Consider the following 19,435-nt stretch of genomic DNA (forward strand, 5'->3'; position numbering starts at 1 on the left):
ACCCTGGCCACCTCCGCAACGGCTCTTCGAGCCAGAGGCTGGCATTTGCAGTGGAATGCAAATGGACTTCCTTTCAATGCTCTGTGGAAGCGGTGCTGTGGGGCAAATGCCCTCCAACGTCCACCTTGGGACTGTCCCTGGCGACTGGAACACCCTGCTCCCCAGAAAGTCTGCAAATAGCACGTCATATGCAGACTGCTGATAAAAACCCACCCCACCACACTTGTTAGCAAAAAGGACACGAGCCCTCAGAACGATATGATACTGTTCTATTTCCTTTCCACTGGGGAGCACACGGTGAAGTGGCTAGCAGCAGCCTTCAGAGCTGGGTTGTGGCACCCCCACTTCTCGGACAGACAGACACAGGAGTGTGTCTGTTTTTATACCTGCTTGCCAGTACGTATTTGGTCATTTGGCAGGGTCTGAACAAAGACATGTTAGGTAACATTCACCCAAGTGGTGAGGCTGTGGGAGAGGGGCTGTCAAGCCATTACTGTCCCTCATTGGCGGAGTGGGGAGGGGTTCTCATTTTTACGAGAAGATCCTGTCGGTTAGGACAGGGGTACCCACATTTCCCACCCCTCCTCCACACCCTCCCTCTTTACCCAATGCCAAGTGGTGGAGCCTGGCTGGGAACTCAGTCTGATTCCACAACCTGTGTTTCTTACCACCATCCTGCACTGCTATGACTCGGATTCTGTGTCAGAGCAAGGAGCCATTCTGGGGCCCAGCACGACCATGAAGATCACTACTGTGGCACTTCCACCCCTAAACAGAAGTTTAGTTGGATCCTCCAGCTTTATCTAGAAGGTGGCCTTGGCCTGCAGTGGCTCCTGTTGTAGGCTGCCTGATCTTGATGGGACTGGGGTTTGAACTTACGGCTTCATGCTTGCTAGGCAGGTGCTCTACCACTTGAGCCATGCCCTAGCTCTTAAATGAATCCTCTGGGCTCTTTCAAGAGACTTTGGCCACTGGACGCTGGTGGATAAAAACACTAGAGTTCAATGCTTATGACACTTGTGCCCCACAGGCTTGGGCTTCTCATTAAAAAATAAAGGGAATGACCCAAGTGCCAGTGGCTCACGCCTGTAATCCTAGCTACTTGGGAGGCTGAGATTGGGAGGATGATGGTTCAAGGCCAGCCCAGGCAAATAGTTTGAGAGACCCCATCTCCAAAATAATCAAAGCAAAATGGACTGGAGGTGTGGCTCATGTGGTAGAGTGCCTGCTTTGTAAGTGTGAAACCCTGAGTTCAAACCCCAGTCCCAGCAAAAAAAAAAAAAGAGAGAGAGAGAGACTTTGGCCAAAAGCAGTGGATTTCTTAATTCTGTGTTGCCTGTCTTTGTTCCCTGAATCAGTATTTCCTCCACCAGTTCCAAACAAGGACTGACCCTTCTGATCCCTCTGTGCCAATGTGCACACTGCCACTTGACCAGAGGGCTTTGCCTCTTCTGGAGGATTCCTAGCCAAGAACAGCCACACTGACAGCCACTTCTCAGGTGCCCTTCTGAGAGTTCCCATGGGCTATTCTCCCCCCAGCTTCCCTCCTGATACAGCCCTTGTGGTCAGCAACCCATTTCTGTGTTCTCAGCACCTGGCATGACACAGACACAAAATCCTACCCAGGTGAATGAAGAATTAGCCTGAATCCTGGGCCAGGGGAAGCAGGACCCCCCACCCATCACCACCACCCCGAGGCCTAAGCGGACATCCTATAGTGCCATCACCTGGACAGAGCCACGCCAGCAGCTACAGCCCAGCCTGGGGGCTCACTAGGAATGCAGCTTCTCAGGCCTCAGCCCTGACCTGCCTCATCAGGAACCCTGGCACAGACAGCAGCTGGCGCCCTAGGTCTGCACGGCCTGGGGAGGCTCAGACATCTTGACTTTGAGGATCACTGTTCGAGGCTGGTTGTGTTCACAAAGGTGAAGCAGCTGCAGTCCCTAGGGACCCCCAACAGATGGAAGAGGCAAAAAGGAGACACTTGACCAACGCTTTCAGGGCCCTGGCATTGCATGGGCTTTCTCTTGGGGACACTGGGCAGGTGACACCCAAAAGGAGAGCAAGGGGTCACAGGAGGAGGAAGAAACCTGAAGCAAAATGGAACAAAAACAGACAAAGCACCAGGTTGACACAGGGAGGCAAGGCGAGGTCCAGGAAGCGTGTTTAATTGGCGAGACACAGACGACATACAGCAGGAGCAGGGAGGAGGCCCGGACATGCAACAAGGCGCTGTCACCCCAGCCTTGTCCTCATCTGGCCCACACCAGCAAGCAAAGGCCTCCTCTTCTCCCCCCAGGACATAGACAGGACGGCACCCCAAAAAAGAGACTCTGAGGGCACTGGGCAGGCAAGCGGGCAAGGACACACACACTGCAGCCGGGACACACTGCCTCTCGTGCTCGTTTTTGCAAGTTACCCCAATTCTTTTCCAAAGCTGCAGGATCTGAGGAGGGGAACCGATAATTCAAACCTCTGCTCTCGGCACCGGCCTGTCACCCCTGCAAGGGACCCTGGCTCTGATGCTCATAATTAGCCCTCAGATGGGGCCGAGCTCCCACCTGAGATTCGGACCCAATGAGCAGAAGTGACTTGCCCAAAGTCCTTAAGGAAGCTGGTGACTGAGCCAGGCTGGGTGGCCCTTTGTGAGTCATGGACCCCTGCAAAGACACAGGGAAAATAGAAGAGGATGCATGTTTGCCCGGCCCCGGGAAGCGACAGAGCCTGGGCCTAGATACCATGACAGAAGATGGGACCAGCTGTTTATTCAACAAAAGCCTTTTATTCATTCAAAAATTAACCACTGGGTTTATTCCGCAGGTTAAAAAAAATAATAATAAAGGAGGGAGGGCAAGACTTCCCACCAGTGCCCTTCTGGAACTGTCTTGCTAGACCCAAGGATGACCTAGCAGAGGGGCATGTGGGAATCATGCTGCCATTAACGTGGAGCTGGGGGCCCAGGGCCTCCAGGAATCACAGCCCCTCCTGGTCCCCCCACCTCTAACCTCCAACTCCACTACCTGCTGGGTGGCCTTGGAGCCCCAGAGGCCACTGCTGCTCACCACCACCAGGGGGCACCTTATACACATCCTGGATCCCATGGATGCTGAAACAGCACTGGGGAAGGAATATGGTGGCTTTCTGCTTGGAGGGCAGTGCTGGGGGCTTTCCCTGGAGAGATGCCAGGACTCCCCCCACAAAACCCTCCCTCCAAAGAAGAGACAAGTCCCTGAAAGCCCAGGTGCTACTGCCTAGGAAGTCAGCTGTCAAAGTGCAAAGCATTTCAGGGGAAGAGATGTCAGTACAGAGATGACACATTCGTTCGCCTTGATGTTATTTTAAACATCGCCTGTTAAATATTGGAAAGTCATGACATTTGAAGTCACCATCAACACAAAGTTGGGGACAGACGCTTGGAAGAAGAGAATGGGCCACAACAGAATGCCATCCGAGACTGGGACCAAGGGCCCGGCCTCAGGCTGGACCTCCGGGGAGCAGCATCAGGTGGACGGGGCCTTGGGTGGAAACAGGGTTTGGGGAGAGGCCCTCAGGCTGCCCTGCACGGGAGGTGTCTGGCCTCAAATGCTGAGTGTGCTGAGCCTCCACAGCTCCAGGGAGAGGAAGGGAGAGATCTCAGTTCCTGCCTGGCAACCTTGAGTGAAAATGGCTCATTCCAGTGATCTGCAAGAAGATGGTAGCTCTTCTGGCAGCTCTGGGCTGTCCTGGAGCATGAACTGAAGGTGAGCCCAAGGCTTGGGCTCAGGGTGCAGTCCTTAAGGATGCTACTTGCTAAAACCAAAAGCCACACTGAGGTTGCAAACTGGAAAGTCAGGATGCCGGGTGGGAGGCCTGGTACACAGATACCCAGTGGACATCAAGAAACAAGAAGTCTCAGCTGGGGCTCCCCATGCTTAACTATGCAGTCTTCAGCCACGAGTTGCTTGGTCTCAGGAACTACAAGACAGCATTCCAGCAGAGGCCAGAGAAGTAACGTGCCTGAGAAAGGCCCCACTCTCATCCCCTCCACCCCAGGTCACCAGGTCCACCCTGCCCCAGACCCTGGCTAGAGCCAGACTGAGGCACTGCAGTGATGGATGATGAGGCTTGGGCCTCCTGGGCCATTGGCCAGTAGGAAGCTGACCCTCCTGGTCTAGAAAAGTCCAGCCTTCAAATTGTCTGTGAGGTGGAGCTGCTGCTCCCTTTCCCTGCGGGATCTTGGGGCTGATGGTAGGCCCAGGGCAGCTGAAGGGTCTGCCTATACAAGAGAGCGCATTTCTGGGGATGGCTGAGTATTTGGGCCAGCAGGAATGGACTCGCAAGCCCCCACCCCCACCCCCAGTAAGCTATCCCCTTGTTGGAGGACGGCCATTCTGGCTGAATGAAGGCTGTTAGCCGTGGTGTCACTAGCGGGGGTGACAGAAGTGAGGTGGTCACCATATACAATTCAGAGTGGAATGGCGGGCCAGAGGACAAACGGTGCACTTTGCAAAGCAGGAGCAAGACTGTGGCCCCAGGCCTGGCCTCCCCTGCTAGGAAGCCTTCCTTTGAGGAAGATGAGTTCTGAGAACAAAAGGAACTCAAGCCCGGGTGGACCACGAAACTCTGAAGGGAAACACAAGGTGTCCCTTGTGTGTCACTGAGCCACACCCACACCCAGCAGCCACAAGCCTGAAGACTTCTACCCAGAGACCAAAGAGGGGCTGTGCTGTAACTCAGACAGTCCTGAGACTAGTAAACTTAGCCACTGACCACAGAACCACAATCAGGAAACTGAGCCACAGGCTCAGAACTACAAGATGTCAGCAAGGAAAACAGCCTTCAAAATCAACCATCTGGCCTCCTGGTTCTGCGGTGGAGGCAGCTGAGGCCCAGAGGGGGCAAGGGCTTGCCCACAGAGCAATGGCAGACCTCAGACTCCTAACCTCTTGCCAGGTTGCCTGACCTTCCTGGTGACTTGGACAGAGGCAGCACTAAGGAGCCTCCTGGGAGGACAGCGGGCCACAGCCCCCGAAGCAGAGGTTGGTCTCAGCAGGATCTCTGGACCCCTCTTGTCCCAGCATCTGATGAACGAGAGAGCAGGGACGGACACCATGTGGCCTGGTGCAAACAGCAGACAGGAAGGCAGGAGAGCAGGGTGGGCGAGCCTGTGTCCTACTTCCACCACCTCACTTGCAAAGGCCCCCTCCTTCCTCTCCACTGTGTGCCCAGACCCCTTTCCTGGCTCCCACTCCTATAACCAGGCTCTCCATTTCCCACTGTTAGCAACACCACAGCAAGAGCTGAGAAACCAAAAAAAAAAAAAAAAAGTCCCCTGTGTGTCCTTGAAAAAAGTGTCATGGACCCCGAGGAGGGCAGAGGAGCAGGTGGAAGCAGGAGGGCAGAAGCATTCAGAAGGAGGGTTGGGGGTGGGGGGAACAGTACGTTAGCCATTGAGGGATTTCCACCTTTCCCCTCCCCAAACATCCAGCACAGTATCTGAAAAAAGAGAAAAAAGGAATGTTTTTGGCTTCCTGGCTGCTGCAGGTCACCATCCTCCCAAGCGAGTGGGCAGGTGGGTTGGGCGAGCACATGTAAACGGGAGGCCCGCATCCTGGGGGCTTCAGACACACGAGGCAGCAGCAACGGTTAACGACTAATAAATAAAAGGTATCAATTATATATGAATATTAAAAAAACCTCACTTTCCCCACAAAAAGCACAATACTGTCATCACGGAAAAGAATCTGCATCGTGTGAGCCACGCCGGTGGGCTTGCTGCTCAAGGATGGGCCGACAGGGACCCTCTCCGCACGGTCAGAATCTTCCAGAACAGAAGGTAGTGTTTTGTCTTGTTTTGTTCTGTTTCCCTTTAAAATATCCGCCACACGGGACAGCAGGAGGGATGGAGCGGCTGCCGCAGGCGAAGCAGCAGTTCTTGGTTTTGCAGAGGGCTGCAGGCTTTCCTGTTTCGGTGTCGTGTTTGGGACAAGCAGAGGTTGTTGGCGATTGGAGCCGGTGGCTTCAGACGGCTGGAGGGTGCAGAGGTGGGCTGGGGTGGGCCGGGGCCTCGGCTGTGTGTGGGTGAGGAGGGCTGGGTGGGCACAGGGGTGGCGTTGGCTGAGGTGGCCTCATGGCACGGGAGGAGGCGAGTGGTTCCCAGGCATCTGGAAGAGATAAATAAGGAGGTGAGGTGGGTTAAAAGATGGTAGGAGGGTCCACTAGAGAGAGCAAGGTGACATTCTGTGTCAGGAGTCCTAAAAATATGCATAGCCTTTGACTATGTTCACCAAAGAAGTACATTGTGTAATAAATAGCAAATATCAAAAAGAGGCAGGGAGAGGTAATAACCTAAGTGTCCAACAGCAGGGGATCGTTTGAATACACGAGATACCAATAGGATAAAATGGTTTGCAACCACTGAACACCAAGCGTGAAATGGCCAGTCAGCATAGGAAATGAGACTCACTATCAGTCATGAGGGAAATGCAACTTGAAACCACAGCCATGTACCATCCACTTCCCCTCCACCAGGATGGCCGTTAAGAACAAAGAGAGGAATAAGAGTTGACAAGAAAGTGGAGAAACTGGAACCCTGGTCCATTGAAGGTGGGAAGGTCAAATGGTGCAGCCACCGTGGAAAAGCTTGGTAATTTTTTGAGAAGTTAAACATGGAATTACCATGTGACCTGGCAGCTCCAGTCCACCGTATCAGCCAAAGGACTGACGCTAGGTACTAAGAACTCACAAGTGCCCATCGCTCACACCAGCCTCATCCCTAACAGCAAAGTCTACCAGCAGGCGCAAGGACAGACCATATGTGGACGACCCACACGATGGGCCACTGTGCAGTTATAAAAACGAAGGGAAGGGCCGAGGTGTGGTCTGAGTGGTAGAGCACCTGCCTAGCAAGTGCAAGGCCCTGAGTTCAAATCCCGGTCCCACCAAAACCAAAACTGAATGAAGGTCTGACGCATGACCCAACATGGATGACCTTGAAACGTGCTAAGAGAAAGAAGTCAGATGTGACAGGTCACAGAGCATGTGATTCTGCAGCACCAGAACCGGTAAATCCAAGGAGTCAGAGGGCAGATGGTGGCTGCCCGGGGCTGGGGGCGGGGGAGGACAAGGGGCAGAAAGTCCTTAGCAGGAAGGATGTTTATTTGGGAGGAACGCAAGTCTTTCAGAGGCGGTAACAGGGAAACGGCAGATGCAGCAAATGCTGCAGACTTGATCACTGTAAAATGGTGACATTCGCATTACGTGAGTTTAGGGGAGCACGCCTGTGACTGTCTGCGTACCCCCAGAACGTTCCCTGTCACCGGCTCTGCAGCCATGCTGAAATCACGCGTCCTGGCTCCCCCATGACTGGACAATCGAGGGGAGCCAGTTCCTGATCTGTGGGATGAGTTGAGAACTTTATCTGAGTCCATCGATTCCTTGCTCAGGAATTAGAACGGGAAAAACTGGAAGGAGGTGTCAGGTGTTCCTACAGGGTCCCAGGAAGTCCCCGAAGGAGGAGAGATGGGAGGCCACTGTGGTCCAGGAGCAGAAGGAGAAGACAGAGGCTCACGGCAGGGGGAGGGAACAGAGTAACTGCCCCGATGGCGGCCAGAGTCCCCCAGGGCAGAGTCTGTGTTCTCAGAGAATGGCTGTTTGCTTGTCCCATGGTTCCCTGCAGCCTCGGGAGCCATGGCTGCCCTCCCCAGTGCCGTCTTTGCTTGCCTCGGTGATTGCAAACCTCATGATTTGCACTTCTCTTCTTGTGACAACTTAAGGGGGGTCTCTGTCTCCTGCAGTGCAAGAAGCTTTGATTGAGGGCCGGACATGGTGGCTCATGCCTGTAATCCCAGCTACTTATAAGGCAGAGATTGCAGTTTGAACAAAAAGTTCTGGAGACCCCATCTCAACCAACAGCTAGGTGTGGTGGTACACACCTGTCATCCCAGCTATGCATGAAGCATAAATAGGAGGACAGTGGTCCAGGCTAGCCAGGACAAAAACATGAGACCCCATCTCTGCAATAACCAAAACAAAAGGGCTGGAGGTGTGGCTCAAAGGGTAGAGCACCTTCCTACTGAGTCTGAACTGAGCTCAAATCCCACACCACTAAAAGAAAAGCTTTGATGGCGGTACTGGGATTTGAACTCCTACATGAGTAAGAGTACTCAACATGGTATCGAACTGCTACTTAAAAACCACTCATCAAATACATTCAAAGCCATAAATTCATGACATTGGAAGGAAAACTTCACATTTCGCCTGCTGTGACAGCAAATTGTTGGCGAGGTTTCTGTGCAGGATTCACCCCATAACAAGTGAAGCAGGAAAGGTGGCATGAGGGCACGGCTCTGTCACCTGACGAGTGTCTGAGCACTGACGTCACCAGATGCGTGTGCCTCCTGGCGCCTGCACATGATGCTGGTGAGCTGTCCACACCCAAATGAACCAAACTGAATTCCAAAAAACTGCCAGTCTAACTGCAAGGAAGAGCAAGGAACAGAGGCGCACGGCAGCACCAGAGAGAGCAATCCGTGCGCTGCAGTCCTCAGGGTGTGTTCACCACAGGTGCTCATCAACAAACAGCAAGAGAACACAGTGAAGGGGAACACGTGTAGATAAAACAAAGTTCAGAGACCTGACCACCAACTGCAGTCGATGGACTGTGTTCACATTCTGATTTTGGTAAATAAGCCATGGTGAGCATGCCTGTAATCTCAGCTACTTGAGAGGTGGAGGTAGAGGCTTGAGGTCTGAGGCCTGCCCAGGCAAAATCATGAGATCCTATCTCAGAAACAAAGCCAGGCACTGGTGGCTCACGCCTATAATCCCAGCTGCTCGGGAGGCTGAGATCAGGAGGATTGTGGCTTGAGTCCAGCCAGGCAAATCGTTTGAGAGACCCCCATTTCCAAAAGAATCAAAGCAAAATGGACTGGAGGTGTGGCTCCAGTGGTGGAGCTCCTGCCTAGCAACCTGAGTTAAACCTCAGCACCGCAAAAAATAAATAAAAGAAAATAGAGAGAGGAAGGTGAGATAATAGGAAGTCAGTCAGAATAACAACTGGAAACTGGAGGGCATAAAAGAGCATTGATTTTTTTGTTGTTTTACGGAGTCTTTAAAAAGAATTTTTGTATTTCAGAAATACATTTTGGAATGTTTGTACATGAAATAATATGGAGTCCTAAATTTGCTGCAAAATAACTCAGTTGGGGGTTGAGAGAGGGAGGGTACAGAGGGCAGAAGGTTGGCCATGAACTCGTCACATTATTTCCTCCTGCTGTGTATGGAAGCTTCCATCATAAGAAAGCAAGTCCTCCCCGAGTTTCCAACAACCCAAATGTCCATGCCAAGGGACCAGCAATATAGTGGAATACTATGCAGCCAAAAAAAGGATGGTGGTCTCCTCAAAAACTCAAAATAGAACTGCCCTATGATCCAGCAAGCCCACTGGGTATGGAAATGAAAGAGGACACTGAAGAGACGCCAACACTCACATGTTCGCTGCAGCTGTGGTCACAGCAGCTGAGACGTGGAGTCAACATGAATGGCCATCAATGATGATGACAAAGCAAATGTGACATAGACACACAACAGAGTAGTACTCAGCTCTAGAAAAGAATGGAATTCTGTGACTTGCTGCCACATGGATGGAACTGGAGGGCACTGTGTTCAGGGTAGTGAGTCAGATGCCACATGTGGACCAGCAAGTCGATCTCAAAGGAGAGGGCAGTACAGAGGGCGTGCCGGGGGAGGGAGCGGGTGGTTAGTGCACACAGGGGTGCAGCTGGGTAGAAGAAAAACCTCTAACACTATGCAGTACAGCAGGATGACTCCAGCTGGCAACTGTGATGGCTCATATTGTCCCCTTGACTGGATTGAGAAGTGCCCAGGAGAGGAGGGAAGTCCTCGTCTGGGGGTCACGAGTGCCCTGACCTAGTGAATGGATGAACCCGATGGGAGGTGGTGAAAGGCAGGACGGGGCCCAGCTGGAGGAAGTAGGTCCCGGGGTGGGTGGGTGGTCTTTGGGGACTTTATCTGCCCTGGCCCTTTCCTGTACCCCTTTTCCTGCTTCCTGGCCTCCATGATATGAGTGGTTCAGCTCAGCCACACCTCCCTGCCATGAGGGAACCAAGAGCCAGAAGAGATCCTCTTCCTGGAGGTTGTTTCTGTCAGGTGCTTCAGTGATGGGAAGAGAAAGTAATTCAGCAAGGACCGAGGGACTATTTCAAAAGGGCTAGAGGACAAGATTTGAGTGCTCCCGGAACAAAGGAATGAGCAGTGTGCGAGCAGTGTGCAAGGTGCACCATTTGCACCTCGACGTATGAGAGTCAGACCTTCCCCACGACTATGTACAAGGAAATGTCAGTTAAAACAAAAAGAACTGAAAAAGATGGCCTCAGACAGCATCTAATGATGTAGAAAATAAGCATGTTCTTGTTTCTGAACTAAGTCAATGAATTACAGAACAGTAATTTATCTAAGAACCCCAGGAGGCAAACGAACCATCTAAATGACAGAACAGATGTCGCTACTGTGGCCTGGGCCCTAGAAGCCCTACACAAGGAGGAAGGTATTTCTGGAAAGAGCTGGAGACAGGTGGACCTTGTCACTCTGGAAAGCTTTGTCATGGAAATGACAGGACATGGGACTTACTAAAGGAGACTGAGAAATTCGACAACGGAGCAGCGTTCACCGTGGGACCCAGAGCTGCGTTGTCAAGCATGTCTCAGAGAAAACAGTGATAGATCCTTTACTAATTGGTTGTAAGTAGGAATTCCTATGTGACTTAGTGATGGAGTGCTAAGTTTTGTACGTGTTTAAATTCTTTTTCTTTTTTTTTTGTGGTACTGGTGTTTGAACTCAGGGCTTCCAATTTGCGAGGCAGGTGCTCTACCACTTGAGCCATGGTTCCAACACTCATTGCTCTGCTTATTTTAGAGATGGGGGGGTCTCACTTTTCACCCAGGCCAGCCTGGACCACTGATCCTATTTTATGCTTCCCGTCATTGCTGGGATGACAGGCACTGCCATCATGCCCGGCTCTTTTTCCATTGAGTTGAGGACTTGCAAACTTATTTATTTATTTTTTTTGGCTAGGGCTGGCCTGAAATCCCGATCCTCCCAATCTCAGCCTCTGGGTAGCTTGGGCTCACAGGGCACTGCACTCAGCGATTGGCTGAGATGGGGTCTTGTGAACTATTTGCATGGGCTGGCCTTGAACAGAGAGACTCCCGATCTCAGCCTCCCAAGTAGCTAGGATTACAGGTGTGAGCCACTGGTGCCTGGCGGCTTAATTCTTTTTAAACAACTGGATACTACAGTGTTCACTGTGCCTGTCCAGCTCATACAGGAGGATTTTCAAAAGCTTTCTTACTAACTTACTTTATTCTGAGGTTTTCTTTACAAAAATATTTTCTAATGTCTCTTCAACAAAAAAGATTTCTTGTGTAAAGTAATAACAACAGAAGGTTCACAATGCAGTAGGCTCCTAAACAGAGTATCAACAAATCAAATCTGATGATGCATAAAAAGGATAACAGCCAGGCGCTGGTGGCTTATGCCTGGTAATCCTTACTACTTGGGAGGCTGAGATCAGGAGGATCAAGGTTCAAGGCCAGCATGGGAAAATAGTGCATGAGACCCATCTCCAAAATAACCTCAGCACAGTGGACTGGAGGTGTAGCTCAAGCAGTACAGCATCTGCTTTGTAAGCCAGAAGTCTCTGAGTTCAAACCCCAGTCCCACCAAAAAAAAGATAACACACCATGGCTGGGTGGAGTTTATTTTAAGAATGAAAAGTAGCTTAGTGCTCAGAAATCATCATAATTCATCAGATTAACAATAAAAAAAGAGCTGGTGGCACAAGTCTGTAGTTAAAGCACCTGGGAGGTGGAGGCAGTGAGAACCTGTCAAAAAACAAAACAAAAACAACTTTTGTGAGCATCCTGACAGATGCAGAAAAAATGTCATAAAATTCCACCCCATTTGTGACCATTGTAAACAAAGCACACACCCCGTACACACTCCTGAGCAGCAGGGCGTGCCGCCCCACCCCACCCAGTGACAGGAAAAGGGGACAAAGGCAGAAGGGTAGGAAAGGAAGAAATATAGGCAATCCAAAATTATGTCAGAGTCTAAGAATCTCAGGTTTAATAAATGAATTTCACAGTCACGGTTATATAATCTGTAAAGGAAAAACAAATTCCCATAACCCAGAAACAAACAAAAACACAATTTTTAAATTACCACCTATGCGCTAGGGATGCAGCTCAGTGGTAAAACACACGCTTAGCAAAGCCCTGAACCCAATCCCCAGCACCAATAAATAAATTACAAACATTTCTGGTGACAGTGCCATCGATTCATGAAACAGCTAGGAACGTCTGTCGAAACCCGAGAACAATAAAATGTTACATTACAGAGGAAAAACGCAAAAGGTTTAAATGAACAGAGGAATGGAGATATAGACCATTTTCATGGATTAGGAGCGTCAACACTATAAAGACACCAATTTTCCTTCCACAGAACTGTGATTCAACTAGATCCTAATCTAGTCTGCAGCGTGTGTGTGTGTGTATGTGTGTGTGTGTGTGTGTGTGTGTGTGTGTGTGTGAAAATCTTTACACAGAAATGCAAATAGCCCAAAGTAGTCAAGGTGTTCTTGAAAAAGGAAAGAGATGTCACTTCGAAGATTAGATAATAAAAAGACTGTCGCTTTCATCCTGACTCTCTCTTTCTCTCCCTCTTGGAAAGTTCCCCCTTAGGGAAGTCAGGTCCATGTGGAGAGGGGTGGAGTGAGCTGGGAAGCAGAGCACCCCCAGCCAAACCTTCAGATGAAACCACAGCCCCGACCAGCAATAGCTGATTATCCCATCTGCCTGGGACTGAGGGGCTTCAAAGAGTGAGACCTAGGTAAACTGGGAAGGTGGGCTACTCTGTCAACAACTTGACTGCGTCCTCTGCATTCAGTCAGAGGTCACCCAATGCTTATTTTTGTAAGCAGCTGTTTTGTGGGAGCACAGTGAAAGCAAATGCCCTTAGCAGAAGAGGACATTAACCTCAGTAATACAAGGACTGGACTATCACTCAGTGGCACAGTGCATGCTTAGCAAGCACAAAGCTCTTGGTTCCATCCCCAGCACAGGGGAAAAAAATTAAAATAAAATAGTAAGCCAACAGTGGTTCACACCTATAATCCTAGCTACTCAGGAGGCAGAGATCAGGAGGATCACAGTTGGAGACCAGCCTGGGCAAATAATTTGTAAGACCTTATCTCAAATACCCAACACACACACACACACAAAAAAAGACTGGCAGAGTAGCTCAAATGGTAGAGCGCCTGCCTAGCAAGATTGAGGCCCTAGGTTCAAACCCCAGTACTGCTCCCCCCAAAGTAATAATAAAATAAAATAGACAAAGTGCTCAACTTTTCCGCTTCTCAGAGAAATGAAAATTAAAACCACAACAGACTACCACTACACGCCCCATCAAAATGACTAAACCTTGGAAGTGAGAAATTTCCAGTGTACAGCAGTGTGGAGCAAGGGGCCTCTCCGTGCTACTCGTGGGAATATAAAATGGCACCATCACTTTGGAAAACTCACAGTAACCGCCAAAGGTGAATATATCCGTGTACTCTGTCACAGCAATTCTACTCTTAAATATACACCAACAGAATGCACCCATCTATTCACCCAAGGCAGGTACAAGAAGGTGTATACCTGGACAAGACCTCGGGGTGCCAATCCCACTACCAACATGGAGGCCAAAACAGAGAAGAGGCAGAAAAAGAGAGAAGGGAGGATGAGAAAGGAAGAAGGAACCATGCCATCCCTCCACAATACGGCCAGCCCAGCCAGATAACAGAGGACCCATGACTGAGCAGTGACCAAGACAGTCAGGAGCTTAGGCTCTGGTCACTCAGAGAAGATGAGAAACTCCTGTACTCCCAGGTCCCTGGTCCTTGCTGCGAACTGTGATTTCCACTGTCAACAACCCAGGGAAATTTATTTTCAAGCAAACCTGCAGGCTGAATCTGGGTTATAAAAAAATGAAAACAGGTCTGGGGGTGTGGCTCGGTGGCAGAGCACTCACCTTGGATGCATAAGGCCCTGAGTTCAATTCCCGGCATAAATAGAGGGGACTTTGCTGACTTGAATACTCTGCCTCTTGGCTTCTCTTCCAGCTGGGCAGACCCCAAGTGCCCCCAAACCCAGGTACTTAGCTGCCCACCTTAGGTGTCCCAGGTTGCGTTTTCACCCTCCCCCTCAAACCCCTCCGTTCCCTCCACTCACCCCAGCTCTGGGCCTGGACTATACCAGTCCGTCGTAGAGGGACAGTGCCTGCACGATGGAGGGGTCCGCCTTGGAGCCTTCCTGGAACTCCTGCAGTGTCAGTTTCCCATCCGCATTCTATAAGCAGAGGCGGGAGGTGGGGACCTCTGGCCAAGCCCAGTCCAGGACAGGTCCCCAGAGAACTTCCCAAGTCAGTGGCGGCGGGGTGGGGGGGTGTGTGGTGAGGCAATGCTGACCTGGGTACTCGCTGGCCAGTGACCTTGGGCCCATGACCACCTCTCTGGGCCTGTTTCCTTATCTAGCATGTGGGAGAGGCGTAATGGGGGGGAGGTGTAGAGGGTCAGCTCCATGCTGACCAAACTAGAAGCACCCATAACTCTGTAATTTTTATCACTGCTATTGAGTCCAATAAATGGTGGTCGATCCCAAAGAGCCAAGAGCTGCATACATTTCTCTGTGGTCACTTTTGAGAGGGCATTTAAGTGCCCATTGGACCCTGGGAGAACTTGGAGGGGGCTGGGTGGAGCTCATGCAAATCACAAAGGAACTTTAGCAAGTCTCTTGGGGGAGAGGATGGCTTGGGCCAGAATCCCATCCCCTGAAAGCCCTTGGGAACCATGCACTGCACTTCCTGTGCCCAGAGAGGGCAAGCAATGGCGTGGTGCTGACCAGCTCAGCAAGACCATCCCATGGTTGCTCCTTGTGGGCCTGGCACCTGTGAAGCAGTGACTCCTCACAGACACCCTAAAAGGGGGCTGTGTTCACCCTCTTTGGATTAGCAAGGGAACTGGCCCTGGATCACCTCCCCAGGGTCCAGCAGCTGGTAACTGGGGAGGTCAGAGTCACACCCTGGGAAGTCTGTGCTGTTTCCCAAAATAGGGGAGGCGTGGCTAGGGGTCACAGCCTTGGCAAGAACAGGGGAGTGGGTTGTGATTGCTTCACCACACTCTGTGGCTAACAGTCTGTGTGCTCCTCCTATGTGCTAATCTCCCTTTTTAAATGAAGAATGTGCTTGCCTCAAGCTCAAGGCCAGCACCTGTATGCAGTCAGAGTGCAGTCAGAAGCCCTCTGTCCCAGTATCTTGGATGCTCTTGTTGAAGACAGGCAGCTCTGGGTTTCCCCACCACTGGGATTTCAAATTTCCACTAAAAACAGTTACTTTAGCCAGGCATGGGGGTGCATGCCTGTAATCCCAGCTACCCAGGAATTAGAGGCAGGAGGATCTCAGGTTGAAGGCCAGCCCAGGGCAAAGTTGTCAAGACCCCATCTCAAACACAAAACACAAGGGTTGGAGGCATGGTGGAGTTAGAGAGCTTGCCTAGCAAGTGCCAGGCCCTGTATTCAATCCCCAATGCTGCAAAAAACAGAAGTTATTTTAGTTTAAAAAAAAAAAGTTGGGGACTAAAGGTATAGCTCAGTGACAGAGTGTGCTTTATATATATAAGGATCTGGGTTCAAATCCCTGCACCACCAAAAAAGAGAGAGAGAGAGAGAGAGAGAGAGAGGTTTCCTAGCTTGGAGTCTGTGGACAGAATCAGGCTGTGACCTCCATGGAGAAAGTCGGTCTTTCTTTTCATTCCCCTCTTGCTGAAATGCTGCTGTCCCTTTAATGTGAATCTGGGTGACGGCCCTGCAGGCCCTGCAGAACTTTGTTACATATCACAGCCTCAAAATTATGGGGGACGTTAAAACCACCACTCTGGTTTTTTCGCAGTGCTGGAGCGGGAACCCAAGGCCTGGCACATTCTAGGCAAGGGCTCCTCCACGGAGCCCCGTCCCCGGTCAACACTGCAGCTTACCATCTAATGTGTCATTAATGAACCGCATATGATATGTCAGATTCTCTTTTTAAAAATGCTTTTGACAGCTGAATTCCAAAACAATTAAGTTCCCTTTTGATCCTATGCACTGAAAGCCATGGTTCTGACAAGTCCATAAATTTCTCCAGAAAGCCAAAGGGATGCAGGGTAAAAAATAAAGGTTCAGGCCTTGGCAGTTCAAGGAGACACGTTGGGTAAACTCACTGAGAAGGTGGATGCTTAATGGAAGTGGCTACCGGCTGACAGACATGACGCTAGGCTGGCCACCTGCCTGGGCCACTCCCCGATGTGGTCAGGGGAAAGCCAGGTTTTCAGGCCCGGGGTCTCCGCTCCCTGCCCCCACGGCACCCTTCTAGGCTGGGGAGCGGCCTCCCAGCCTCACCTTGTCCATCATGGCGAAGATCCGGTCCACCCTCTTCTCAGGCGTGTTCTCCTCCTCTGGGAGCTCCACAGTGTTCCCCTGCCAGGGACAACGTGGGGGCTGGGCCGGCACTTTGGCCTTTGGGCTCCCGGCAAAACACTCACCCCACAGACCTGGGCTGAGTCCAGATGAGGATCACCTCTGCCCCCCACTTCCTACCTCTGCCATTCTGTGGGGCTACTCCACCCACCCTGGCCCTGGCCTGCCCCCAAGGAGACATGTAGGGCCAGTCAGCCCTCACCTGGCCCTCACCTGGCCATTCTGTCCCAAGGCAGGAGAGAGACCCCAGAGGCTTCTTCCCTGCCCCCATCCCCCAGGACTCTCACCACCATCTGGTAAATGGCATCCACGATATCCAGCATCTCGTTCCTGGTGATGTAGCCGTCGTTGTCCAAGTCGTACAGCTTGAAGGCCCCTGAGAGCAATCGTCCAGGTGAGTCACCCTGGGCCAGGCAGCACAGGCCCCTCCCCTCCCCTCTCCGCACCTCAACCCCAAGTCCAGAATAAGACGCCCATCTCTCATCAGGCCAGCAAATACTGACATCAGGGATCAGGGTGCCATATGCATGCAGTACAGTCCACGCAGCCACCGTTAAAAATAAATAAAATAAAGACAAATGCAGGAAGCTAGGTGGAAGGAACAGACCAGTGATTCCAGCACTGGAGGCAGGGGGCTAAGGACTGTGAGTTCAAGGCCAGCCTCAGCCATATGGTGAGACCCTGTCTCAAAAATAAATAATTTTTAAAAATTAAAAAAAAAAAAACCAAGGGCTGGGGATATAGCTCGGTGGTAAAGCACTTGCCTAGCAAGCAACAGGCCATGGGTTCAATCCCCAGGACCTCAGGAAAAACAAAGAAAGGCAGACTCCGTTCTGCAAGGGCTGAAACCATGGCCAGAGGGGCCTGGTGTGATGGGGGTGGAGGATGAGGAACTGGGTCCCCAGAGAGGAGGAAGTTGGGAACCTACTGGGGGCTAAGACAGGTGGGTCCCTGTTTTCAGGGCTGTCAGTCTGACACAGGGACACGATTCCAAAAGTCCCTAACTCTTCAGCCCTACTTCCTCCATGCTGTCCTTGCCTCTTAGCCTACTCCCCTCCCATAGTGGGAGAAAACTAGATAATAACACGAGAGAGGGACTTCTACATGAATAAAATTCTCTTTTATTTCTTAAAAAAAAAAGAGTAATGATGTTTTCTCATGGCTGATGGAAAAAAGTGTAAGCATTCAAGTGAGGAGAGAGTCAGCCTGGACAGGTCCACCTGCTCCCCGCGGATCCCAGGGTGCCCCCTAAGGTGTCCAGCTAAAGGCCATCCAGGGCAGGACAACCTCACCTCTGTCTCCTTCCAGGCCTCAAGTCACATGGGTTCCCCCCCAGAACCCCCTCCCCACCCCACCCTGGCCATTGCCTCCCCTCTCAGCTCCACTCTCCAAGGTCAGTCCCTCCCTTGCGGCTCAGCTTGGCCTCCTTCTCCCTGCCTCAGCTGCACCATTTGGGATTTCTGGAGTCAGATTGCTGAACCATACCGAAGAGCAGGCACCCATCTGTCTTAACACTTAACACACCCCTCCCCAATCCCCCACCCCGGGCAAATCCCCAACTTCCCTTCTGGAACCAACACATGGTCACATTCAGTTAGCAGTTGCTGAATTGCAGAGTGAATAAATGATAGAGTGAAAGCCGGGCCAGTGGCTCACACCTGAAATCCTAGCTACTTGAGAGGCTGAGATTAGGAGGATCACAGTGAAAGGCCAGCCTGGGCAAATAGTTCGAGATACCCCCATCTCCAAGATAACCAGAGCAAAATGGACTGGAGGTGTGGCTCAAGTGGCAGAGCACCTGCTTAGCAAGTGCGAAGCCCTGAGTTCAAACCCAACTCCCACCAAAAAAAAAAAAAAAGGAGTGAAACTAGCAGTCAACTCCCTGCCCACCTAGCCTAAGTGAACCCCATTCCTCCCACATGGCCACAGTGGGATGCACAGTGTCCTGGAAGGGCAGGGTGTCTGCCCACTCAGCCCTGCACAGACGGCCTGGCCCAGTTATTTGCCCATGCTGGACCTGCCACGCCAGCCTCCTGGAACACCCTGACCTCCCAGAACATGACACCAGCTGTGGTACTGCTACAGTGTCTGGCGGAGGGCTGCTTCCCTCTGGTCTGGGACTGCCAGATGACTGACAGACAAGGTGGGAAGGGACTGGAGGACAGGACTTACACCGTAGCTTCTCGTCTAGAGTCCCCCGTGAGGTCACCGACAGCGCCTGGATGAACTCAGAGAACTCAATCCGCCCATCCTGAGGGAGACAGGGGACGGGCTAGGTCAGCACTGGGTCCCCGGGCAGGTCGGACCTTGGAGGGTGGTGATGGATGGTAGCAGGCTCAGGACACCCATGGCTGACAGACACCCAAGGGCAGAGGACAGGAGAGAAGGAATGAGGGGACAAGAGAAGAAGGGGGAGGGGAGGAGAAGGTAAAGGATGGAGGCTGGGGAGGGAAGGAGGGTTAGAAATGGGACAGTTGGGCAGGAGGAGGAGGAAGAGCAGGAGGAGGCGGACTCCATCTCTGGTGGGAGAAAGAGCTGCCCAGAAACACCTCCATGGAACCTCTGGCGTGGGCGTTGAGAGAGATGGGTTCCAAAGGCTGCTTGATTCTCTTTTGTTTTACAAAGGGGGAAGTGACGCCCAGGAAGGGCCAAGGAGTGGGACTCGCGACCTGGGGGCAGCTGGGAAGCTACCTGAGCGCCCTAGAGCAGGGACTGCATGAGTGACAGGGACTTCCTCAGCAGGGAAATGCCATCGGAAGGGACAAAGTCCAGAAGCCTGGCTACCCCAAAAGTGCACATGCCAGCTGTCAGCCAGCACCAGGAGGAGACACACTGAAACCTGGGTCAGTTTGAAAATTTAAGCTCAGGGTGGGGGGCTGCAAGGT

The 19,435-nt window shown here is 51.6% G+C and overlaps 1 protein-coding gene across 3 annotated transcripts in view; it reads right to left on the minus strand.

The window, feature by feature from the left end:
- Window positions 1–2,147: 2,147 nt before the first annotated feature.
- The window catches only part of Ncs1 (neuronal calcium sensor 1), a 51,096-nt gene continuing 33,808 nt past the window's right edge, over window positions 2,148–19,435 (minus strand). For 2 of the 3 annotated variants that reach the window (XM_074052998.1, XM_074052996.1), the window contains exons 4-8: window positions 18,723–18,801; window positions 16,838–16,926; window positions 16,473–16,550; window positions 14,271–14,387; window positions 2,148–6,143 (exon numbers count right to left, since the gene is read on the minus strand). In XM_074052998.1, the coding sequence (XP_073909099.1) occupies window positions 14,289–14,387; window positions 16,473–16,550; window positions 16,838–16,926; window positions 18,723–18,801 (345 nt within the window). In that variant the 3' untranslated portion in view covers window positions 2,148–6,143; window positions 14,271–14,288. Of the gene's footprint in view, window positions 6,144–11,739; window positions 11,883–14,270; window positions 14,388–16,472; window positions 16,551–16,837; window positions 16,927–18,722; window positions 18,802–19,435 lie in introns of those variants that run through there. The other variant, XM_074052997.1, reaches the window with a different exon arrangement.

Source organism: Castor canadensis, chromosome 13 (assembly GCF_047511655.1).
Source record: "Castor canadensis chromosome 13, mCasCan1.hap1v2, whole genome shotgun sequence".
Classification (NCBI taxonomy): Eukaryota; Metazoa; Chordata; class Mammalia; order Rodentia; family Castoridae; genus Castor; species Castor canadensis.